The 25,846-nt window shown below is 44.7% G+C and overlaps 1 protein-coding gene across 2 annotated transcripts in view; it reads right to left on the bottom strand.

The window, feature by feature from the left end:
* The window catches only part of FNDC1 (fibronectin type III domain containing 1), a 91,856-nt gene that overhangs the window by 30,688 nt on the left and 35,322 nt on the right, over positions 1–25,846 (bottom strand). The window contains exons 5-12 of one of the 2 annotated variants that reach the window (XM_074333768.1): positions 18,644–18,850; positions 13,860–13,958; positions 12,204–12,321; positions 9,717–9,904; positions 8,899–9,006; positions 5,926–6,114; positions 2,605–4,513; positions 1,940–2,292 (exon numbers count right to left, since the gene is read on the bottom strand). In XM_074333768.1, the coding sequence (XP_074189869.1) occupies positions 1,940–2,292; positions 2,605–4,513; positions 5,926–6,114; positions 8,899–9,006; positions 9,717–9,904; positions 12,204–12,321; positions 13,860–13,958; positions 18,644–18,850 (3,171 nt within the window). Of the gene's footprint in view, positions 1–1,939; positions 4,514–5,925; positions 6,115–8,898; positions 9,007–9,716; positions 9,905–12,203; positions 12,322–13,859; positions 13,959–18,643; positions 18,851–25,846 lie in introns of both variants that reach the window. The other variant, XM_019749556.2, reaches the window with a different exon arrangement.

The raw sequence follows: 25,846 nt of genomic DNA, 5'->3' as shown, positions 1-25,846 counted from the left end.
TGTGACTTCTCCATGACTTATATGGATGTCAACCCAGAGTACAGTAAAGTCACAGTTTTCTGATAATATTGGGGGAGTGAGAGTGTTCAGCATAAGTAAATTTTCCAGGTAAAGTTTAAGACCTTAGTAGCTGTAGCTTTATTTTAACCAGTTGGAAGTTGGAGGGAGGAAGGCTTAGAAGGGCAGCTAAGTGGACCTGGTACTTCCTCTCTGAGCAAAGACTTCTCAAGCAGCCCCACAGAGCTCAGCAAGCTCTGAGCCAGCACTGTGTGTTTATACTCAGCGACTGACGATGGGGACCTGAGTCCACTGGTAATGGTCGTGTTTAGTATAATCTGCTGAGAAGAGAGCAGCTAGGACATTTTAGAGAAAATTTCTCCAGCCTTCTAAGCCTCCCTCCCTCCAACTTCCAACTGGTTAAAATAAAGCTTGTCTGTTCCCTTCTCTTGTCCTTGCTCTTCATCTCAGGCCATTTCTCACCTACAGTTCATGAGGCCTCTGCTGGGCACACTCTAGCCCAGCCGCCACGGGATGAAGGGCTTGGGCTTTCTGGCAACTATTTGCCTGTCAGACTTACTTCTCTTGCTGAAATAGTTAATGAAAATTACATTTGTACTGAGTTTCCACTATGCAGAGGGCTTGTGAGTTTTACATTTATTATCAGGGTCTTAGGTTTGCTTAAAATAGTCTATTTTAATGGAAAACTGACCTCAATGTGGGGCATGTGTTCTGTCTTTACTTTGGGCTAAACCAAACAACACATTGTACAGAATGACTAAACACTAATACATTCATTCAGGAAGTTCTGTGAAGCCCTGATTCCATGCAAGGAGAACACAAGGACCACTTAACTGAATGCAGACTTGTGGGAAATGCCTAGGGTCCTGCCCTGGGGTCCAGGTAGACTCCAGTCCATAGCCGTCTAACTTCAGCCCTCAGTGTAAGTCCTACATCTGCCGTTTACAACTCTGTGTGACAGTCATCTTTAACATGCATTTTCTGGAGGTTTTAAACAGCATTCACAGGGCGGCCAGATGGCTTAGTTGGTTAGAGCGTGAGCTCTGAACAACAGGGTTGCCGGTTTGATTCCCACATGGGCCAGTGAGCTGCACCCTCCACAACTAGACTGAAGACAATGAGCTGCTTCTGAGCTGCCAGAGGGGTGGCTGAATGGTTCAGTTGGTTAGAGTGCAATTCTCAACAAGGTTGCCAGTTCAATTCTGGTGACTGGACTTGGAGCTGAGCTGCGCCCTCCACAACTAGATTGAAGGACAATGACTTGGAGCTGATGAGCCCTGGAGAAACACACTGTTCCCCAATATTCCCCAGTAAAATTTATTAAAAAATAATAATAATCAATAAAAAATAAACAGCATTCACTGAGTGCAACATCTAAGCAATTCATTCATACCCAAGGCATTTGCGTTTGCCCCACGGTATGTGCAGTGGGAGTTTTATACGCAGAACCAACAAGCACAAGATCGAGCTTACACCGGTGGTACTTAATTTCTTGTTGTATTCCTTAAAGGTACCCTGGCATGTGAACAACTAACAACCTAACATACAGGAGTCTGAGTTTGAAATCATGGCCGTGACACATTTTCACAGATGAAGAGGTTGTGTTGGGGAATTCAAAGAGGCAGAATGGGATAGTGGAGTGACAGAGGGCTGTGGAACCCGAGTGTTGGGGATTGGAACGGCAGCTCAGCCACTCCACAGCTGTCTGACCTCCGCAGATGGCTCAGGTGCCTCAGCCCAGGCTTCCTCACCTGAAAGCAATGCAAACTCGAGATGGTTAGAGAATGCAATCACGTCCCATCTGCAAAGCGCTTACCACCGAGCTTGGGCGAAGAGATGCTCCATAACCTAGAAGGCTCTCAGGAATTGCTACGAACCCTACTGAAAACCGTAAAGAAAATGTTAAATTGAAAACAAGTACCTTGTCTGAAAGGGGATCTCACAGGCTGGCGCGAGAGAGGGTTCCGGAACCTGGAGTTCATCATGCGCTGGCGCAGGGAGAGCATGGGGGTGGTGGACGAATAGACCGGAGGGGCACGGGTGGTGTACCGCGGCCGGGCATAGGTGCCCAGAGGGGCACTGGGAGTGACAGAGCCGCGAGGGGAATGTCTGGGCGGGGGGAGGTGCGAGGCTCTCGGGGAGCTGCCTGCAGGTGGAGGAGGTCGCTGCTCTGGTGTTGCGTTCTCATCCTGGGGGGAGCTTCCTCTCGGGGGCGCAGGCACAAAGGTGGACTCTGTCTCCTTAGCGCCGTTCCCATCCGCGTATTTGCTGCCCCTGGGGTCGGATGAGGAGCGCCACTTTGAAAGAGAGGAAGACAGAGGGTCCTCACCCTTTCCTCCTTTAAGAAACCCCACGTCTTCGTCCTCCTCCTCAGCTGAGACCGACTGCTGAGATTTAGAGGTTAGAGGGTCTCTCTTGAACGGTGTGGCCTGCGCCGCCCCGTCCTTCTTCCCCACCGCCTGGGGCCCTGCTCTGGCCGGGACCCTGGTGCGGGCATGGGCGTGGGGCCTGCTAGGCCTCAGGGAGGATCCTGGTGGTCTGCGGAGGTGACTGTCCCCCGCGCTTCCTGCTGGAGCCCCCACTTGCCTGTGCTTGGGAAGGGACGGGGTGGTGTCCTTGGCCGGCGCCCAGTGTGCGGGCGGCCGCACACCTCGGGCCTCTGCTTCTGTGCTGTCGTCGTCATGGTTTCCGCCGTATCTGCTCTCAGAATCCTCGTTCTGATTCTGGGGAGATGTGGGGGCCACCCCTCGGGAGCTCGCCAGGAGTGGGGACTGACTGCCTCTGGAAGTGGAAGGGTCCGAGGAGGTGCTTTCCTGGTACGAGGAGTGGGGACGCCCAGGCTGGGGGAGCACAGGCTTCCTTTGGGGCGCGCTGGACCCGCGGTGGTGCTGTGACTGCGCTGCGGGCAGCCGCGCAGGGGACAGATGGGTTTTGGGAGAAGTCTCCCCCTCGGCCTCGTCTGTGCTCTGTTGTACATCCTGAGCCTTAGAAGACAGCGATCTGTCCTGAGGGTGCGCACCTGCCCAGGTCCCGGCGGATTTGGGGTTCTCTGCCAAGGGCTCCTTCCGCGGAAGGCTCGTTCCTCTCTGGGGGACTCTTTGTAGGTGATTTACGCCCCGGGAGGCTGGCTGTCTGAAGGAGGAAGGCACATGGTCATTGACGATGGTGGCAGGAAGTGGCTTTTCGTCTTCTGCCTCTATGTTCTCACCATGGATACCCAAGCCACGCCTAAGGTCAGAAGCTCGATGAGAATTCCCTCTTGAGTGAACTCGGGGGGACATGGTGGACAGCGGGGAGCTGGAGGACTGTAACCTGGGTCCTCGGCCACTGCCAAACCTGTTCGGGTATCTACCATGGGCAGCAAAGGGCTTGTTTCTGTGCAAATTGAAATGTCCAGAGACAGGGGCACCTGCAGGCAGCCGGGCCCGAGGCGTCGGGGCAGTGGCCTCGTCCTGCCTCCCTTCATCTTCTGCGTCATTGTCACTGTTGCCATCAGAGGTATCTGCTCTCTCAGGGACCTGTGTCCTTGAGGAGAGACGCGAAGACACAGAGGAAGCCTTGGTAGGGCGTGATGGCACATCGGACTTGGCAGCTAGGGCATCATGATGGTCCTTCCAGCCCCTGGAGAGCGGAGACCCGGGGTGTGGTTCCGTGGGCAGCAGCCGAGATGACCCCCCATGAGGTGGAGCAAGTCTCAAGCGTGGGGTCGAAGCACTTGAATTTTCCTCTCCAACCTCAGAATGGGGTGCTCTCCGAGCCGGCAAGGCTGGTTTTGCACCATGGTGCGCGGGGTTTCTGTCCCGCACAGTACTGGAGGCCGGGTGGCGGCTGGGCCCCAAGGCTGGCCGAGCGGAGGCTGTGCTCTTGGGCCGAAGATGCTTGGAAGAGGCATCCTTGGGGTGAAGGGAGCCTGCGGCTGGCTCTTCAGCCTCTTGGTCCAGTGAGTCATTATCAGCAGAGCTGGAAGGCAGGTTGGCAGAGCCCTGGGGGCTGCCCTCAGTGGGTGTGTGCCGAACAGAAGCAGCCGAGGCCCAGGGGGAGGGCAGCGAGGAACCAGACTTATCTAAGCCTTCCTTTCGCACTGGCGTGCGGGCCCTCACTGGAGTCCTTCCAGAAGCAAGGACCGGTTGGACAGATCTGCTTGGTGGCCTCTGCTGTCGCTTCTGGTCCTGGGTCTCTGAGGGTGACGTTGGCAGGTCCCCTTGGGAATCCAGCGCCTCCTCATCCGTGAGCTCTGTCGACTGAAGCTCCAACCCTTCAGGCTTAGGATGAAGCTGAGATTTTCTGGGCACCCCACCATTGGTCAATATTTTGTTCTTCAAGTCAAGAAGAGGGTTCTTGACATTTCTACCTCGAGGAGAAACCGGCACATGAGTATGTTTTGAGGACGCTGGCGTTTGGGGGGAAGATGAGGGAGGCTCGGGTTTTCTGGGTCTCCACTTCTCCTCTGTGTCTGTTTTCTGCTGAACTTCAACGTCGGACCCACTGGTACTGGCTGGAATAGATTTTGAAGAATTTGCCGTCAAAGAAGAGTTTTGAAAGTTGTGCAACAGAAAGGGAGTAGTTAAGATGAGGGCATGGAGGCGTTTAAAAATGGTGATTGTGATTGATGACTTCTGATTCTTTAGGACATTGGACACTTATTTTCCCAATGATTGCAATCCCTTTTAAAGTCCTATTTTGCTTTAAGTAATAGATGTAGTTCTAGAAAATATGTGTAAATTGACTTCCTATAAATTGAATCAGGTTATGTCCCAGCCTATTATTTAAAGGAATTCTCAAATGTGTACTTTGAACTAATCCATTGATTTTACAAAAGCATAGCATTTTCTTAAAACTAATTATCAATATGTTACAAATGCATTACGGCTGTTCTTAACAATGTAGGCAAGAAATACATAGACGCCTGGTACCAAATGTTAAATGATCTATACTCATAATGATATGGGCAGGCAGGGGAGGGGTTGTGTTTGACTGGCAAGTGACTGAGGTGAGCAACAAGTTTGTAATTTTTGAAGCATTACAAAAAGTTTCCTATTCTCCTTAACGTGTCTTTACTTGCTTCCTCCTTCTCTATTCAAATCGCTTTAATAATGGATGCATTTGTAATTCCAAAGCTATGCCCAAAATAAAAAAGAATCCTGAGGTAGGCAAAACATTCTATTAATGTACCCTACAATATACATTTTCTTGAGAGCAGGATTAAATGAGGAAAGAGATGCTGTCAGGGAGGGGACTTTATATAGCAGTGGGGCACCCAGAAGGAGCAAACTTCATCTATTTCAGTTTTTTCCAGGACAGAACTGTTTAAGATTGCAGTACCGGGGGTCCTCACCGTATGCAACGAAGGAGAGAACTACTAATATCTGGTGTAAATGTGAGGAAGCAGAAAGGAAATCACAGTCCAAAGAAATGCCCCACTCTATTTTTGGATTTTATTTACCTGCTTGGTTTTGATACTGATCAGATAAACAAGATAATTGAATTTTTTTTCTGAGTAAAGCTGCACTCCATAATAATGGAATACAAGCTAAGCATTTTAAATGCTATTTAGAAATTGAAGAGAACTAACAACTGAAAGTGTCACATTATCTTTATAAAACTGTCCTTTCCCTGTCATCATAAACCCCAAATTACACAGTGACATAAGCTTACTCACATAATTCATACATGTATGTTATTGTTATATGGTAGTAGTAATTAATGTTATTGGCAATCAGTAACATTTCAGTCTTTGGGGAGATAATTTCTAAAGGGACTATAACGGTATTTTAGAAATCAATATGTAAACTTAGCCAAAAAAATCATCAATGGAGCAGTTCTAAACCCAAGAGCCATGATTCGTAGTAACATACCACAATTAGCAAAAAGAGAGATAGGAGAGAGACGCAAACACAAAATGCTTACTTGTTGGCATAGCGACAATGAAGGCTTTGGAGTGAGGCCCCATTCCTCTCCGGTTTGCGGCCCGGATTTTGAAAAGATAGCGTTCCCCAGGCTGCAGACCATCCACTAGGGCAGAAGTTGTCTCTCCAGGGTAGGTGAGGGACTTTGCTCCAAATGGCTTGAGAGCCGGGGCGTATGAAAGAATGTATTCTGAAATGATTTGGCAGACGGTTGGAAGGAGGAAACTGAAAACAGTCCTGTGTCCAGCAGACAGACTGTATGGGCAGGATGAATTAGAACGTGCATTACTAAGATGAATACTCTAGCAATGCACGCCAAGTCAGCAGCCGGAGCATAAAGATCTAGGAGACCATGAACACGCATTCACTCACGCTACCGGACAGGGCTCCGTAGTTAATGAGCTGGCAATTGTCCATTCTCAGCGAGTCCAACATAGGGAACCCAAGAGGCCAGTCTTCATACAATTTACCAAAGATAATGACACCGTGTTTGGGTTTTTTGCTTCATTGTATTTATATACTAATTTGCTATGACAGAATTAATATATCCTGCCTAGAAGAAACCATGGAAAGAGAAATGACAACTGCTAGGAATTGATTCTGAATAGCTGCTGCTATCTTCAAGAGTTCCAGTTTATTAATCAGGGCTATTTTGATTTGCACATTCAGCCAATTAAATTCCACATTTGGAATATAATTTCACTTTCGTAGGAATTATAAAAGTTCTTAATATATGCAGATAAGAATATTTCACAGCATTCAAAATTGAGGAAAAGTTGCTAAGTAATAGATTAATGCAATATCTAATGTTGCCATCTTTAATTGGCAATATCTACAAACATATAACACCCCTGATTGAAAATCATAGCAAATTCAATGCAAGCACCTAATGTATCTCTACAGTATGTTTATATGGAAACACTGTCACATAAGGAAGCCATGTTTTAAAGCACAATTTTCACCATCAACTAAAAACTGTATCCCTATTTTCCTCCCAATGAACACAAGATTTACAAAATTTGGCAAATGAGTATGACTAAAAGCTAACCAAGAAAAATAATTAGAATCACAGAAAAACCAAGCAATTATCATCCTTCCCAGGGGAGTAGCATGCGAGAGCTTTTCTTTTACCTCAGAGCTCGTCTTTTAAAAGTACATTCATTTTAAAACTTTCAACCAAAAATGCTTTTGCAGCATTTGTTGGGGGAAAAAACAGCATTCTTTTCTCATTGAAAATGAAGAAACTAGTCATTTGTGGTGGTCAAAAGTAAGAATTAAAAGAACATACTGTCTAAAAATTTTGTAATTCAGATTCCTTTATGGATTCAATTCATCTGGAAAAAATTTAACCATGTCAAAGTATATGCTTCTATTGTGTTTTATATTTCTCATGCATAAAAAATGCCCCAGTGTAATTATGAACCTTCAATTCCACCACTACACCTTTATGAAAACTACCAAGGCAGGGTTAAGATCTCTGAGTTCTTTTGGACATAAAAACCCAGTAGCCATTATTATTTCTGGCAATATGGAATTGACTACCAGGCAGCTTCTTTTACCAAAGAGAGATAAATATAAACTAAGACGTGGGCGAGGGAAAGAAAATAAGTAGCACGATAATAAAGTCACTTAACGGAGCAATAATCGACTTTTTGTAACAAAAAGAAGTAGTCAGCCAAAAAAATGTCTTTATTCAATGTTCAGAAGCCTTTGCAGCATCAGTAGCACTTAATACAGAAGGAGCCAAAGTTCAATTGCCATAGAAAGAATGATTAAAGGGGCCAACTAAATATTTCTTCTCTATGTTTATTTCTAATTTATTCCTCTGAAAAAACAAGCAAGAATAGTATAATATATTCTTTAAAAAAAAAAACTGGAAAGTAAGAAAGCATTAAGTTCAGAAAAGACTATCCATGTCTGTCTACCTTCCTTCTATTGTTCCATGAAAAGATGTCTTTACAGGTCAGCAAAGATAACTGACAGTTGAATATGAGAGAGAACCATTCATTCTTTTTTTTTTTCAATTAAGAAAGTCTCAAAGACGATTAGGGACAATTTTCTGGATTTCTTTAAGCTTACACAAACTTTTCATAATTTCTGGACACGAAATTTCATAGCTTCTGAAGACTTAAAATTGTCTTCCAAAATCGAGAAATCATGAAAAGTACTCTTAGGCTAGGTACATCAGTGTAGGAGATGTCGGGGTGGGGGGGGGGTGGGGGGTAGGGGGGGTAGGGGGGTGGGGGGGGAACACCTCAATGCTTCCCTTTAAAATGTCTCCAACAGACTTCTGAAAGCTCCTTGAATGTTTTTACATTAAAAAGAAAAGATCTGTGCTCTCATTTAGCATTCTTAACAGACTGCTTTTTTAATTTAATGATTTGTAAATATTTTATTCTATTTTTTAAATCTACAGTATTCTTTCTTTCTATTGTAAGGTCGTATTTCCCTGAACTGCCCCAAAATTAATTTAAAAGGCTGACAAATAGGAAAAACTCCCTTTTCCATTTGATTTTATTACTTGAGTTTTCAAATCCATTAAAAATATTTATGGTCCCGTTTGAGACATATATGGTCCCAAGGGGTTCCTGCTCATTCCTACTTCCTGTGATCTTACTGGCACAACGAAAAGACCCACACTGTGAAAAACAAGGTGTCATTTGTGTGGGTAAAGGTTAGGATGTCACACTTATACAATTAAAAACAACTCTCCTGCTAGCAGCACCAAATTCCTGCACGTAGGGAAGGTGAAGTCACCTTTGTGACTACCTGGATCTTTCTGACAGTGAAAACCCTTCAAGAAATAGCCTGGTCCCCTGGGTTAACACGTCCTACACGTATGTTGCTTTCCTATTTCTTGTGCAGTCACCAGGCCTGCGATTAGAACCAGCGTTTATCCGAGTCAATGTACACGTCTCTACCTGGGGCGCTTCACACCCGTGAACACCTTACACTTTAAGTAACGAGGTCCTACCTTTCACTTTCCCCTCGGTCTCAGGCAGTGCGTCCCACGCTACCGTGACAGCTGTACTTTTGCCATTGACGGGCCAGACATTTAAGTTTTCAGGAGCCGTAGTAGGAGCTACAAAAGGGACAAGGATCCAAGGGTCAAAAATACCCTCATGCATATTCTGAAAGTTGATGACATGCAGTCCTCACGTTCACAGGTTTTCCTGAAGAGCTACAGTGTTCATTTTTATTATATGTGAGAGAAAATTCTACACTTGCCCTTATGAGACACTGATTTATATCTGTGTCACCAACTCATATGCTGAGCTTAGACATAGCTAGAGGAACGCTTTTAGGAATTCAGAATTTGTATCATTGCTGAATATTGAACTATACAAAGAAGACTAAAACCCAGTTTTTAAATAAAGTGCATAGAGACATAATTCAAAAGAAAATAACTAACCTTAGATACAGAGCAAAATTTTCCCCTGGAATCAAATGCAACCTCAGCCTAAGGAAAGAAGAGTCTCCCCTACATGCCTGGAGTGCCGCGGGGGCCTTCAGGCATACAGTGGTGATTCATGGATGCCCCACACTAGGATTCAATGTGCTCCATGTGTCAGAGTAACGGGCTAATGAAAATGGCCAGTGACAGACAGAACGTGCACCCATGGAAATAGTTCCTTAGCACCTTTGTGTTCACTACCAACTTTTAGGGTTGAGGTTATGTTATGAAAAATGCCTGTGCTGGCCTTTATCACTATTAGCTTCTTAAACTGTCTTCGAATCTTATTTTAGGAGTATTCCCAAACTGAAAATCCAAAGGCCATTTTCAATACAGACCAGATTCTGGTGTTCTTTGGAAGACAGATGTACTCCATTTGCCATCTCTTTCACCCTGTGAAATACGGACTGCAAATTCGTACATGGTGTCCGGAATCAAGTTCTCAATCAACACGCGTCTGTTGGAGACCTGCTTGTAATCCCACCTTGCCAGTTCCCCCTTTTCTCGATAGCGCACGGTGTAATGTCTGTAAGAAAACAAAAGGCGACAATGCACCCGGGTGCTACTTCTCTGTAAGTGAACGCTAGATTGCTTGATCTTTCTCCTTCCCCAGAAGTGATGGCTTTGGGAGGTAAGTCAGGAAATCAAAGAGGAGAAAAATCTACACTTTTGACTATGTTATTGGCTCAAAGAATCTACTGAAGTTCTAGGCAAAGGCGTTTAAAGCAGACCCGGGAAGATGGAGCTTAGTGTCTTTTCAAGACCAAAAGTCTTACTGCTCAAAAGCTGAGGCAGAGAGTCAGAAGGAGAAGGGGAGAAGGGGAACAGCTTTGATGAGGCAAGTGCCTTATCAGGGATGTGTGTGCATTTGTGAGTGTGTTTGTGGATGTGTGTGCTGTAAAATGGGCGATGTTAAGAATCAGAAGTGGCCCAAAGTATCTGGGCTTTCCAGAAAAGACAAAAACACTAAATCAGGCATGTTTCTGATAGGTTTGGGGCAGGGAGAAGGAGGCAGTATGTGGTTTTGAGTGGAGTTATTACCATGACAAGGAGCAAAAATGTGTAACAAACGCAGCAGGATGGAGGAACGGGTGACTATCAAGGAGGGAAACATGGCGTGACCAAACATGGCAGTATCCCACAACCCCAGACACAGGACCTCAACACTCGGAGCACTGCAGACGCCATTCACTGGAGTCCTTTCCCAAGAAATGGTCTTTGTGGGCACTTTGCGGTGCAAAGCGTTTGATGCATTTAAAATGTGTTGTTCATCACAGCAGGAAGTCAGGATAAGACTTCCACTGCAGACGTGGCACACCTATTAACACAAGAGTTCTCCTAAGAAAACTCAAGCCCTCTTGCTTTCATCAAGATGTCAGAAAGCAAAGTCCACTGGTTCAGGAACACTTTGTGTTGGGGAGACCATATGGCTCGGGAGAGAAACATTATGAACCTTCACACGTCTTTCAAAAAAAGCAGATGTCTTTTGTTACTAGCAGGCAACGACAGAAACTACATTTAATCATATGTATATATATGATTAATCATATATATATATATATATATATATATATATATATATATGTGTGTGTGTGTGTGTGTGTGTGTATATATATATATATATATATATATATATATATATATATATATATATATATATATAATATTTTATATATATAATATTATATATATATAATATTTAATATAATAATATATAATATTTAATATATTAATATATAATATTAATATATATATAATATATAATGTATTATATATATATATATATAATACATTCTCAGCATTATGGTCCATTCATTTTTTTAAAGTACATTCACTTTTCCTGGTGAGTATAGAAAAGGTTCAAAATTAATACCTAATGATTAGGCCACCAAATCTTTGGTTGTCTCTTGCCTATATAAACTATTCAGTCATTTAACACGTAAGATTTTGATGACTATATTAACCTACCACTAACTAGAAATGCTGTTCACCAGTGGCCTTTTTAACACAAAAATTATTTTAACCTTATAACTGGTTTTTCCTCTGTTGCTATTGCAAACCAATATAAAAACCAGAATAGCATAATGTCATGGCTTAAGAAAAAATACAATTCATTTTGTTATGCACAGATGAGCTGGACATGAAGCAATCTGGTGCTTGAAGAACATCTCAAGAGGAACTACTTGGGGGCAGCCGGTGAGCTCAGTTGGTTAGAGCGCGGTGCTCTTAACAACTAGGTTGCTGGTTTGATCCCCTCCTGGGCCACTTCGAGCTGCACCCTCCACAGCTAGATTGAAACAACTACTTGACTTGGAGCTGATGGGTCCTGGAAAAACACACTTAAATAAAATAAAAGTTAAAAAAAAGTCTAAAAAAAGAGAGGAACTACTATGTGTAGGCATTTGAGCAATGCCCACCGCTCTACACAAGAGCCTTCATGCTGCCACTAGTCCTGGATAACAAAAGGAAGGGTAGGACTCCCCCTCAGGTGGGCCATAGCCTCTGCATATGAATAGAGCACTAATGAGGCAAAGAAAGAAATGGAATCCAGGACATTTCCAGACACCAGGTAAAACTGAGCAAGTGAGATGTGAGGTCCCACTGTGTGCATAACACATGAGGCCCGGGCAGCATCTGATCTGTGGGAAATGTATGACCACATTCAGGATTAGCTAGATTGCCGTAGGATAGTCTACTGCAGCTAGAAAAGAGGCCAGCATTCACATATGTCAGAAAATCAAATCACTCTTATACACATCTCTTCAGGGCCAGAAAAATCCCATCTTTCATACATAAAAGAAAGATGAAGAATTAAGGAAAAGTACCTTGATGCAACAACTTTCTTCTGTTTTTCCAAAACAGGATCCACCCAGGCTACAAGCACTGACTGGGATGACATAATCCGGACATTGATGTCTTCAGGTACGTCCAGTTCATCCTCTTCTGCAACAACAAGGGGACGCATGGAAAGGCTGTGTCTAACAATAGGCTCTGCCCTGAGCTCCTCGAGCCTCCAGAATTTATAATTCACCCTCTACAATTTTTAAATTGCTTATGCTTAACGTAGATAAAATGAAATGAATAGAATGTTAAGCAATTATTTGATTGGTCAATGTAATAGAAAAAACAAAATCTTTACTCTTGCCCGTCTTAAACACTAAGAAACGGGCAGTTCACTTGAAAAGCTGCCCAACTCATTTGACATAAAGGACAGTATAAAAAGGATGCTTTGTTTTTGTCAAAGATACTCCAAGTAACTCCATGTTTTCTCAGTATACACTGCAACTGTTTGGGAAGTAATACATTTTTTTTATGGGAAGCAAAGCTTCGGGAGGAAAAGCTGGAGTCAGAGCATTTCCTTGGCAATCACGGCATGAAATGAAAATTCTGGTTCAAACAGCTGCCCGAATCATGTTGGGCTCAATGTCCTCACATTCTAGAGCGTGTGATTCCAAGTCATATTCTGACACAAACTAGAACTCAGTCAGCCACTTTCCAACAGAATACATTCCAGTCACATAGCTTACAGTTTTTGTTCAAGCTCTAACATGAATTGAGACTCATAAGATATCTCAATTTTGCTTTTGAGCCTCTTGCGCTTTTTGTTTTGTTTTTTCTTTTCACTTTTCAGGAACCATCTTTTACTACAACTAGGGGAAGATGGAAATAGTAAACCTGTTTGAAACGTGACATAGAAACTTCAAGAGCAGCAATTAATGAATTTTAAAAAATGAAACATCATGTATGTGGGACTTCTGTTATACAATGCAAATATATATATATGTACAAAATTACAATATATAATAATATACTTATATTACATAATATAAAATTATAATTAAAAATAAGTTGAGAATTCATGAAAATAATTGTGCAATAGGTTGCCTCTTTAAAAAAGGGACATGATCCAGCAAAGGTATATGTCATTTGCTGATATGTGAGTAATATAAAAAACATCTGTGAAAGCATGTGGAAAAAATATCCATAGCACATGACCAGTGGTCAGGCTATCAGCAAGCCACTACTGCATCTTTGTTACTCTTCTCAATGACATTCTTATGCAATTTTGGCTGAAATGAGGTTTGAGTGCATATCTTGCACGCCACCCTGTCTATACCTACTCTTCTCTGTTCACACTGTCACCAGGGGCAGCTTCTGCATGGATAAGTCTGTGCCTTTAAATGGAACAAACGTCTGTCTGCTTTTTTTTTTTTTTTTTTTAAAGATTTTATTGTCATGGCAAATCTACTGCACAGTGCAGACATTCAAAATGTAAAGAGAAATGTATTTCATCACAAGAGCACTCTCGCCTCTGAGCACAAAAGAAACACACCTGTATCCAAAATGTGACCAAGTCCACCCTGCTATTTCCTTTACACTCCAGAAAATCCATGGACTTCGCCACCCAGCCACCATCATTTGGGAGCAACACGGCATTCACACTAGACCCTGGTTGTCCGAATGCGTCCTTAGAAACGTACCTGAAATCTTCCGCTTTGTTAGGGCGGCCCTGTAGACTGGCTGGCTCTGCCCCTGGGAGTTCATGGACCGCAAGGAGACCACATACACGGACTCGGAGGCTGTGGACCAGGGAGTAAGTGGTGAGGCTTTGTGGTTGGTTTTCCCAGAACACACGTCCCTCTGTCCGAGTCCCCCCCACATCCCAGCTCATCTTTCTGGGGCATTCCCGCTTCTTCAGGACAGCTAAAGGTGAGACCAAGCACCGCAGGAGCTAAACTTAAGAAGACCACCATTATGTTAGGAAATGTGGGAGTGATTGCACCTGAAGTCAGCCCTGAAAAATGGGTTTCTATCTTAGCAGCATCAAAGACAGGTGAACAATGTTTTAAAAAGAAAGGAATAGTATATTGACCCTCATAATTCGCCCAATTTCTTTTTATTTCAAAAATAGAGAAGAGGGGGTGACTCTGTTTTTATCTGTCATCAAAAGGAAGAGAGAGGGGGCAGGACCACCCAGTGTGCCAGGTCCGCAACCCAAGTGGGATGTGTGCCCTTCAAAACCAAAATCTAACCCAAGTCCTCAGAATGGAGGCTCTGAAGATTTGCTAAGAGCCAATGGAAGAGTTTAAACATATCTTTATTTCTGGATTGTTCTTTCAGTTAGTTCCCCCCAATCCCACCCCCCAAATTGTACATTGGACCCACTAGTAACTAACTTAACCTAAACTTGAAAACTGTATTTGGAAAAACAGTTACAATAATGAAATAACACTTGTAACTCTCAAGTGCTGTGGAATCCTAGATTCTGAGATCAGATGAACCTTGGTTATCTTCTAATTGGAACTTCTTATTTCACAAATAAGGACAGAATGCCATAAACATTGATTCGCCCCAGGTGACACCCCTAAGAAGGACTCATAATCTTCCCTGAATCCAAGGTTACTAATGCCCAACCCTCGTCTCTACTGGCCAAAGCTTCCTGCAGCAGCCTTAATTGACGCAAGAACACAAATGGGGGAGCCTGCTAGATTTCTAATGCAGACACTTACATGTCAGGTAAAACCTAAGTAAATTCACAGAGGGGACACTAAGATCCTAAAGGAAACTTCCAACATGGGAGTCACTCCTCCAGGAATTACAAACTTTCATGGGGCACTGGGAAAATAAACTTTCTGTTTTTACAAACAGCATGTCCAGTTACACATGAAAGGAGACCTGTGTTCAAAAACCTCACACAGAGAACCCTGTTTACGCAACCATCTGTAGACTAACCAGGTTTCAAGGGAAGAGAATAATACCTGACAGCCAATACCTGACAGGTGGAACTCACGCTGTAACATGAGTACATTATTTCGGCTAAGGCACTCCCATCTTATTCCACCAGAGAATTTTGAAATGTATGTTTTATGAAAGGGAGGAATCAAGTTTGTAACACTTGGGTTCACAGAACATCAAACTAAACTTCTAAACAGGAATCCCTTCCAATCTGTTCTTTCCTGGTGCTGTTGACAATGGCAACACGCCAAAAGTCAGCAAAGGAAAAACACTGCCACCCAGGAACACGTGTAAGAAACAGTGGTCAGCATTTATCAAGAACCACCAAGAAATGAATAATTCCCCACAACTGACATTTTTACATAATTGCAATGTATTTCTTAAAGTTGTTAGATTTTTTTTTTTTATGCCCAGATTCTTGATTTGCTGATCTCTCCAAACTAAACTTGGCCCAAGATTATGATGAAGGAAAAGTTTTGTACTGCAGGAAACTGTAATAACAGCTCACATGGGTTGGGTCAAATCTCCTTGCTGTGCTAAACATTTCCCATCAATTCTTCACTTAGTCGTGAAAAAACCCCCTGAGGGGGCTTTGTCTCTTTTGCTCAGATGAGGAAACAGGGTCAGAGGGGTGAGATGACCCACCCGAGGTCATACAGTAAGTGGCAGGTCTGCGTGGCTGTTCCCAACGCATGTGAGGAGGGAGCAGGCCCAGAGCTAACCAAGCACGGCCGGGGCCCAGAAAGTGCCTGACAGCTGGATATGCAGCACTCCACCTCCTTTTCATAGAAATAGAACGAAGAACCCACACTGGTAGAAAAACACACTTTTTTCCGTGCCCTTGATTAAAGGGTAGAAATGAAATCTCTGGGTGGACCCCAACATCCCCAGCCCAGTGACTCCAGTGTCCCCAGGTACCCGACCCCCCTTTCAACCTCAAGTGTGTGGCGTGGCAGAAACTCCCAGGGTCTGGATGTCTGAAGGTGTGTCGTAACTTCTGAAGGACGCCAGCCTACTTGTTAATTATTACTGTCCTGCTCCGCCTCGGCTCCTGGGACCTGCTCTCTCCTCTCCCCTCCACTCCCCACACCCTCCGCTCTCCCCCTGGGCCTCCCTTGACTGTGAGCTCTGCTCACCCTGTTTGTCTATCTCTGTGAGGTATTGCTGGGACCCAGTACCTGGGGTGGCACCCAACACAGAAGACATCCAATAAGATGGCTTAGTGAATGGAGGGTGGGGTTTCTGCTGACAGGACCTCAGGCCCTCTTTTCTCCAAGTTTACTTAATATCTGACCATTCTCCACAGAACCACCCTTGCAATGGCATCTCTGTTATAAATAGAATTAAAATCCTGTGCAGGATAAAATAAGGGGACAGGCGTCCATTGCACAGCAAACCCACTCCACCATCCCCCAGGAATTCATTTCATCCCTGCCTGCCCGCCTTGATGGAGAAGCTTCCAGTGAGGCCTCCTCTTCCTAATGGGAACCTCTTAGGTCCTTCACAATGGCAACTCCACTGCTTTTTACCTGATGAAAATTCAAAAGCCAGGACATTGTAGCAGAAGCCCAGGAAGCCATTCAGGCTGGGACTGGCACCCACCCCCTGACCTCAGCTCCAACATTTGCTCAAGTTCAGGCACCAAAAAAAACAAAAACCCCAAAATTCTTCTGCTATCCTCAGGTGAGCCAGGGGTTCACTGCTGAGAAAATGAAATGCTAGAACCAATCAAATGGAAAACTTGTTGATGCAAAATGAACGCCCAACAGACTTTTCCAAGAGTCTTCAGCAGATGGCTGAAAAGAGCTGCGAATGAAACAGTGACTTCCAAGGCTATCTCCAGCAGGGACTCCAGCCTGGCCTTCCACTCAATGCCTCCACCAGATCATATCCGTCCTGATCGGGGCCTGCCACGTAGCTAGGGACCCGGCCTGGGGCGTCCTCAGAAACTTGGACCTGCTTGTCCAAGCTCCAAAATGTTGTATGGTGAGATCACTTCTCTGTCTTTTGGCTAAGATGAAGTGCAAAATATTGTGTGGTCATGCCTTTTAGCAACGTGGATGTCGTCCTTGCACACTTGAGGAGCATGGGCCCACCAGACCTTCTTCTCATGAGCAAACCTGTCTCTTCCAGGCTGAGCTCCGAACTGCTGTTAACTGCTGCTGTGGCCGCCTGGCAACTCTTGCTCCCAGGCGTTCTTTCTACGTTCCTCTGTCTTGTTTCATCAGTCTCAGTGCCCACTGTGTGGCCACCCCTCAGTGTGTCTAGAGATATTACCTTTTATAACTAAATAGGTGCCAAAGGGCACCACCCCTCTGCCTTCTCACTGGAGACTCTGCTCACATCACACGTCACACAGACCTTCAGCTGTCTGCCCTTCTCTGCTACTTTGCTTGGAGCCATTCCTCCCTCCATCTCCAGCCTGTCATTGAGTGTCTTCCAGAAGCTGAATGATGCCTGACTACCATGTAAGTCAAGAGACCACTGGATCCTACTGGAATCTTTCAGAAGGGCCCGATACATCACAGCCTCTTCCTGGCTTCCAATTAGGAAAGGAAGGAAGAGTAAGAAGTGGGACCCAACATATTTACTGCTGGTGCAAACTAGGTTGGAGAACGTGGGGGCAAGTGTACTTTCTACTACTGGACCCCAGAATTAGACAAGCTTTGCTGCCCAGCTGCCCTGCGCCCTTACATGACTTTGGGCACAGAGGAGCTGAGTAGAATGTGTGCTCTCTGCAGCCTGGCACCCCCCTTATCCCCCAGGAGGAGGAGGCATGAAGGGGCCAAGCCACACTTACCCAGTGCCTCCTGCCAAACTCGTCAAGTAAATCGGGCATGAGGGGAGGGGAAGGAAAGCAGGACTGTTGTCGCCACTGGCATTGTCACCACAGCAAGGAAGTGCCAGGCATGAGGGATAAGCACGGGCCCTCTGGGGGCTGGCTTGTGCCCACGGGCCAGGCCTGTCAATGAGTGAGGCTAGCCAAAGTCAGGCCTCGACCCGGGCTAGAATGATGCCCATAATCTCTCCCGGTCACAGCAAATGTTTCCTCAGCCTCCCATGGCCAACGCTTCCTTCACCAGAGAAGGGTTTTGGAAACAGGGAGGAAGGCAGGCCTGATTTGCAGGCTTCAGCAGTTGCTACCATATTTCATTTCAGTGGGACCCATGGTCCAGTGTCCTAGGATTCCAGATGAAGCTTAAAGAACAAAAACGGCGAAAGCAGAGCCAAGACAGGAAAAGCATTAGCCCTCCCTCTCACATCCAGAGAAGTGTTCCAACTCCAGGAATCAGCTCAGGAAGCAGCTCACGGGCACGTGGAAGGCAGTCTTGTCTGCTGCTATCTGGAGGTTCAAAGGATGGAGGCAGATGGAGGAGGGAAAGGAGTATAATTCTGAATAGTTGTAACAGCTGAAAAAATGAACATCGCAACTGAAATATAATGTTCTGTCATGAAGGAGCTTCTACCTACTGAAATGATGGGAAAGGTTAGTCACCAAACACTGAATACCAGTTAACATGAAACTCACCTAGCTTTTTAATTTCGTGTGTTCGCTCATCTCTTTTCAGTGGAATGTAATTCATCTTCCGGCCACTTTCCCCGTAGCCCAGAAGAAACCCCCGTGACCTGCGGGGACTCTTGGCTCCAGACAGGCGTGGCGCTTTCCACGCAACCGACAGCTTGTCATCTGAGGATCGGACGCGGACACGCAAAGGCTTGTTTGGCACTTCCTTTTCTTAAAGAGGACATGACACAGAAGCTATTAAACAGTATAACCTTAGAGTTTACCATCAAGCATATAAAATCTGGCCAAAGTCTGAGCCGCGACAATTGGCAGCTGGGCTCAGAACACACATTTTGGTAACCAATTCTAGTAAGCACATTTTTCCCCCAAGGGCAACGACACTCAGTGCTCATGCTCCCCCCACATTTCAGACCAAGAGGTCTCAAGAACTAAAAATGGAAACACACCCTGTTTGATATTGCCAGCCAGAAATCTTGACTGCTTTACAGTGTTCTTTTTCATTGATTTCCTTTTGCCCCCTTAAGTCCAACACTATATATTCTCTGGTGAGAACTAAAGGTCAGCATGAAAATATAGCAGACACACTTATGTGCTATTTATAAGTGTCCTCCAGAAAGCTTTCGCACTGTAAGGCTGAAAAGACCGGCTTTCCTGGTCTTTTTGGTGAATCACTAAGAGCTATTAATAAATAGTAACCGATTTCTGGTTTTGATGCTAATTTTTCTTACATGTCTAAGTCTTGCCCCTCCAGACAAACCCTGGTCCTGCCCCACCATTGCCGATATCCTCAGTCTCTGTTGTTTCCCTTCTTGTTAAATCAATTTCAGGAAATCCTCTTGCTAAACGGATCAATCTCAAGAAATGCTCTCATTGTCAGCTTTCTTGAAGCCACGCATACTGGTGGCCAATACTTAGTGTTTAAAGTTTTGCTTTTCCATCACTTAAGAGCTGCTAAGTTTGGGAACAAGGGCTGCAAGGCATGTGAAGACTATATTATCCATTTCTGACAGGGGACCACATCCTGGCTCTGATTGGGTGATCCCATTAGGCTAGTGAGCATCTCCCCAGGTACGTAAGCCAGTTCCTTCCCAGGCACTCTTCCTCCACTATATATATATTAATATATATATATTAATCCCTTCATCAATTCTGACTAATTTTATTAGATGGGAAAATTCCCAGCTAGGCTAAGACAGAAAAATAAAATCTAATGTCATGAGTTAGTGTGAGTTTCAATGACACAATAAGTAGTCATTGGAGATGGTTATTCTGAAAAGCCAGACACCTGGTTCCAGTGTTGTGAATCTAACCAAAAGAAATATCCATTTACACATTAGCTAGAGTTACCTGAACAGTCACTTGGGCACCCCTCCTAAGGCTACTAAGAGACTACCTGGTAATGGTTCAGCAAACATTTTCCCACTATTCAAAGTAGTGCTTAGTAAGACTTTTTGTTTTGAACCCGATAGCATAGCCAATGGACTAACTATATATACCTGGGGTGTGAGTGTAACCACTTTAATTGAGGTTACACTGAACAGATCTCAGCTGTATTCCAAGTTACAAGGCGAGCTCTCAATTTCAAAGTCTGACCTCTATAAAAATTAAGGACCACCAAGTGATTGCAGAAATGACAAATAGACTCATTTACATAGTTCAAGAGAAAACAATTTGCCAAGTGTTCAGTATTAATAGTCCAAGTCATTAATGGCACAGCATTCAATAAACATATGCGTTCCTATGTTAATCCTATGAGTTGATAACTCCCGTGAGTGTTCCTGTATTAACCCTATGAGTTGGTTATTCTTATGAGTTTCCATTGGGGATCTCTTGCTTCATAACAAAGTGACATCCAATGTTTCTAGAAAGATCCAGGCAGACAAATCTTGTCAAGTGTTTGATTTATCCATGGGTGACTACCTCACAGAAGAAAACATGAATTTCTTTCCTTCATCAGTGTCTATCACTGGTGAATAGACCTTGCATGGGGCTAGGATAAGAATATATATATTCTTTAATACTGGGGAAAACATCTTGTATAAAGTGCTTACAAAAAGCAAAATCTGGACAAGGAGCAACAGTCTCATTTATCAACAATGAAGCTTTGGATTGTTTTTTAAAGTTAGCAGAGTTTTGTTCATCAGATCAAAATACATAAACAAACTTAATTTTTCAGGAATAGTGTTCATGTCATTTTCAAAGTTAAGAAATAGACTTTACATGATCTATGAGTATGGGAATAGCAGTTGAGAGAGAAAATTTTAAAGGGAGCGAAAAACTTTGTTTCACTCTCTTTACATCTCCTAAATCATTCTTCCTTCTGTGTGCCTCTAACACGAACTATCACCACAAACAAAAATTCAGTTTTAACAGAAGACCCTCTCATGATTGATGTCACATACTACCTGTAGCTCTGAGGGTGAACATGAGGTTTGGTTTCATGGGGTGCCCAGCTTTGGGGTGCCCAGTCTATAAAGTGAAAATGATCTCTGCCAACAACATATGATGTTTATTTTACTTTTATGAAAAGCTCATACCTCTGCCCTCCAAAGCTCTTGCTCTAAAGCCCTTGGTGGCCCCCAAGCATGTTCCCCTCCATTGCAGAAAGCAACCCACAGCAGGGGAGTTTGGGGATAATCTCTAGCAAAATGGGCAAATCTACTGAACACACACACACACACACACACACACACACACACACACACTTACACGGGTCTTACAGGAGTCAGCTAAAAAATAAATTATTGAACAGAAATGGCATTCTCTGCCCTGTGTTTCTACTTCAATCCTGGGAGCCTTCCAGCCATCTGTCCTGCAGTGGAATGTGATCCTGGAAAGCTCACTGTCACCGCTGGGCCTTGGGAGTGTAGCAGGTCTCTGCTCCAATGTCCCCTAACACTCAACAGTAAAATACTGAAACAAAAAAACCAGTAATAAGGAAAAAGACCATTGGAATTTCCTAAAGTGACAGGGTCCCTGAGGAGGATGGAGGGGTGAGGTTCCAAGGACAAGGCTCGGTCCCAGACGGCACAAGTTTTTGCTTGAGGTGTCCGGCCTGTACCTCTGTCCTGACTCATGCCAGGCCCACTCAGCATCAGCCATGACACCCAGTGGCAGGGACAGTAGCTGCCCCCTCAGACTGCCCCAGCTTTCGCCCCAGGCTCTGGCCTGCTGTCTAACCACTCCACACCAGGGTTCAAGAATGAGGCCAGGCCTGCTAAGCAAGCTGCAGGAACAGGGCTGTAGCTACAACCTACCTCAGTGCCTGCTTTATATAGACCCTTATACTTTGTCACAAGCTCTCACGTGGCTAATTATAATTGTCCTGAAACAGCTTCCAGGTAAGTAGATGTCATAATCCCCATGAGAAAACTGAGGTTCAAGGAGGTGAAGTAACTGACCCAAGGCTGCACAGCTGCTTGGGACCTGAATTGAACCACTCTAATGCTAAGTTCCCTCTCGTCTAACTAGGTCCCTTCCATTTATGCTCGCCCCTCACCCCACGTGCCATCCCAACAACCCCCTAACTCTTCTGCTAACAAATGTGAAACAAGGGTTCTGAGCTGGACAGGCCCCCTTCAGAGTGTGAGCATCAGGCCTTGCATAGTAGGCATTAAGTGTGTGTGTGTGTGTGTGTGTGTGTGTGTGTGTGTGTGTTAATGGACCGGCCAGAATACTCAGCAGGTAGCAAATGAACAAGAGAAGGCCTCTGACCAAATACTGCCCCCAAACTGCATGGAAGTCATTGACTCTGAAAACCAGAATGAGGTGAGAATGCCATTCCTCTAAACACAGCCCTCTATCTTTCAAATCTTTGGGTTCAAAAACACCAACCCCAATTTTTTTTAAGTATTTAAAAAATTTCCTTTTTTTTTTTAACATTCTGGGTTAGACATACATCAAACATCTTTTATAGATCATGTGGTAACCCTTGTTTAAGCTGATGTGCACACTAAGAAAAACTGTCCACATGGTTCAAATTTACCTGCAGTGACATTTTTTAAGTATTTCTCTCAGCCGTATGGGATAGCCTCACAGGAAGCCTTCTGAAAATTTTCTAATAAATCCTTGTAAATCTTTTATCTTGAAAACAGGAAAAACAGGAAGTCACAACTGCCGAGAGCAATCACGTTCACATCCACCAGTAAACCTGGCAGGACACAGTCCCTTCATTGCGTTTGGTACAGCATCATGTAGCTCCTAACTTAGAACTGGCTGATACCATTAATTACACGCCATCCACTTGGCAAGTCAGCTGGGAGGAACAATTACCATCCAGGTTAGAGTAAACTTCAGAAGACCAGGCAGGCATCTCTCATGATTTGTATCATCAGCTACACAAGTTGGCAAATATTCTGAAATTATACAGAGTCAAAATCTGTTCTTCTCACAAAGAAAAAATAAATCCAGAATTCAACATGATTCTTTGCCCATTTATATAATTCAATGCTAGTTAAACTTGGTGGCTTCTGAATTGGGCTTCCACAGGCTCTCAGGTCAGGTCCAAATCTATTACTCACTGGCTATGTGATTTTAAGATTCTCACTGGCCCTCAGTTTCTTCTTCTGTAAAGTAGTGTGCAGCATATTGGGTTTTGTAATACATCCCATGTAAATCATCCAGTATCATACATGACGTATATGGAGCACACATTAATTGCTAATTGTGTTTGTGGTCATGATAGAAATGAAATCCCTCATCAGAGTCACTGAGTGGGAGGGCGGCCCCCTTAAGAATGTGAGCCAAAGTCACATCACAGATTCTACAACAATGCCTTATACACAGGGGACACAAAAAATGTGTGTTTCAAAGAACCGGACATGAGCACAAGAGACAGACTTCTTGTCAAAGACTCTTTACCTTGAAAACCTTCTCAAATGTGAGGTTGTCTATACCCAGGTGACCTTTGGGCACCATACACTGAAAGCACTAGTCATGGTCTTCATCAGCATCTAACAGTCATCAATCACTCTGAGCGAGTCCCGGCTCTTCGTCGGCAGGAAAGGGTACACTGCCACCTTTCTCGGGCTGGGTCTCAGCTATCAGGACATGCTCATGTTCCAGCAGAACAGGACAGTCAGTCAGTCTACAGCTTTGAAGAATAAGTGGCTTGTCCCACTGACCAATCCCCTGACACCCCTTTGCACTGACCTCTAGGCTTTGCGAATATGGCCCTTTTCCTCACCCCCATGGCCTGAAAGGGCAGGTTGCATGCTCCCTGGCTTCCACTTGCCCATCCTCTGGCCCCGGCAGCTTCCCCACCATCCCAAACATCAGACCTCAAGGTAACCAGGGACATTGGTCTGTAGGGCAGGAGGGGGTCCAGCGCTTGAGGCTAGAGCTGTGGTCCTCACACTGCACTATGCACCAGAATCACCGGGGGGGCTTGTGAAAACATCTCCCACCTCTACGGGACCAGGCAGGCGAGAGTCCAGAGCTGATGTGCACTTTGGGTGAATAAGCACAGTAAGGAAGAGGGAAGAGGGGGCAGGAAAAAGGCAGGGAATATGCGTTAAAGAGGGGTGAAGGTGAACTGTCACAGCCAGAACAGAGACAGGCCAGGTGCTTTGCTGGCCCCACTCTGGGTCTGAATTGCCTGCTCCTGACCCAGGTCCAGGTTGGGTGCTGACTGGCGTCTGCCAGTAGGTTAGCAAGTGCCTCCTTTGCCTCTGTCTGCCAGGGGCTCTTTCCTGGGCGAGTTCTGACACATAATCCTCCTCAAACACCTGTGAGGAATTCACAAAACTCTTCTTCCAATATTTGCAAGACTTACTCTAAAGTCTGTCTTGAAGGCCCTATTTTCCTCTCTAATAAATGCCCCCGATACTTTTTACTACTCAGAGTTTTTGTGTGATGTTTGGATAGGCCCAACTATTTAACAATAGGGAGGAAAGGAATCTCATTTCTTCATTTTGGAACAGTGTCTGTCAGAGTGTCACCAACTTCCGTAATTTATCAGGTATAAGGCATTTGACAAACATCCTCACAGTAACCCAATAACACCCCACTTACCGACAAAGAAAGTGAAGCTCAGAAAGGTTTCTAGGGTCATGAGGTGAAGTCTAAACTGTCAGGCATAGGGAATCCCACTGGACATGAAGGATGGCAGGGACGGTATGGTCAGAAGCCAACCCCACAGGCTGGCACAAGGCTGCCGGCATTTGTGCCCCAAAGTGTGGTTCTCAAAATCCAGTAGGACTGTCTCAGAAATAAAACAGATACTTCAAGCCATCCTGGGACCATTCGATTGCAACCACTTTGTTTTGTCTATTTCTTTCACAAAAGTACTGAATCACTTTATCACTTAACAGGGCCCCTCATACTCTTCACCGAAGTTTACCTCACAGTAAAGAAAATGAACTCAAACCGCGGAAGCCTGGAGCACAGCAATTTACTCACCATCTCGGTTTTATCTCAAAATTGCGTTTGAATTTTGTAGACTACTCCATGACATTTTGGTGTTTAAAATAAACAATATTTTAGATGGCTGACCATTGAAAAAACACTGCCCCGTTGGATGTGGCTAGTGTACTTTATGCCTTCACAGACTCCCGGCAGTGCCGTGTTCTCCCCAGTTCTGCGAACCCCGGTTTGAGGAGCCCCGAGAACTACTGGTATGTCAGCAGCTTCAGGATGTCATCCAAAATGTCAACAGCGGCTGACTTTGACCCCTGGCAGTGTTATGACTGTCAATGAAAACTAACTTTATGCCTTCAATTGCACCCACAGGATTCCAGCCGTGAGTGACTGCAAAATGCCACATCCCCTGGAGGCAGCGGCCAACATTCCATTAGTGATGCCAGAGAACTGTGCATGAGTTAGCAACGAAGCTCTGCCACCAGCGCAAGAATGAAGAGGTTATACAACTGCTTGCATGGACATGTCCCTCAGTTTTTACAGGTCCTCAGCCTTTTGTGGGGCACCTCTCCCTACACTGAGCCGAGAGTCTTGCTTCACCCTGTGTAGGAGAGCTAAGGTCTCTGCGTCCTACTCATGGCAGTGGCTTATCTACAAGCCCAGAAGACCAATATCAGTGGCTGATGTCCTGAGCCACCGCAGCTGGGGATGAGGTGGGCCCTCCTCTAGCCCAGCCCCCACTGACACAGCGTGGAAGGATCCGGAGGCTTCTCCAGGTGCCAGCTCTGAAGGTGTTCTCCATTGGTGATGTAAAATATTGTCATTACAGGCATCTTCTCAGGACCCATC

The sequence above is a fragment of the Rhinolophus sinicus genome, linkage group LG05, assembly GCF_036562045.2.
Source record: "Rhinolophus sinicus isolate RSC01 linkage group LG05, ASM3656204v1, whole genome shotgun sequence".
Taxonomy (NCBI): domain Eukaryota; kingdom Metazoa; phylum Chordata; class Mammalia; order Chiroptera; family Rhinolophidae; genus Rhinolophus; species Rhinolophus sinicus.
Note: the sequence above shows the minus strand (reverse complement) of the source record. Positions and strands in the feature narration are given on the sequence as shown.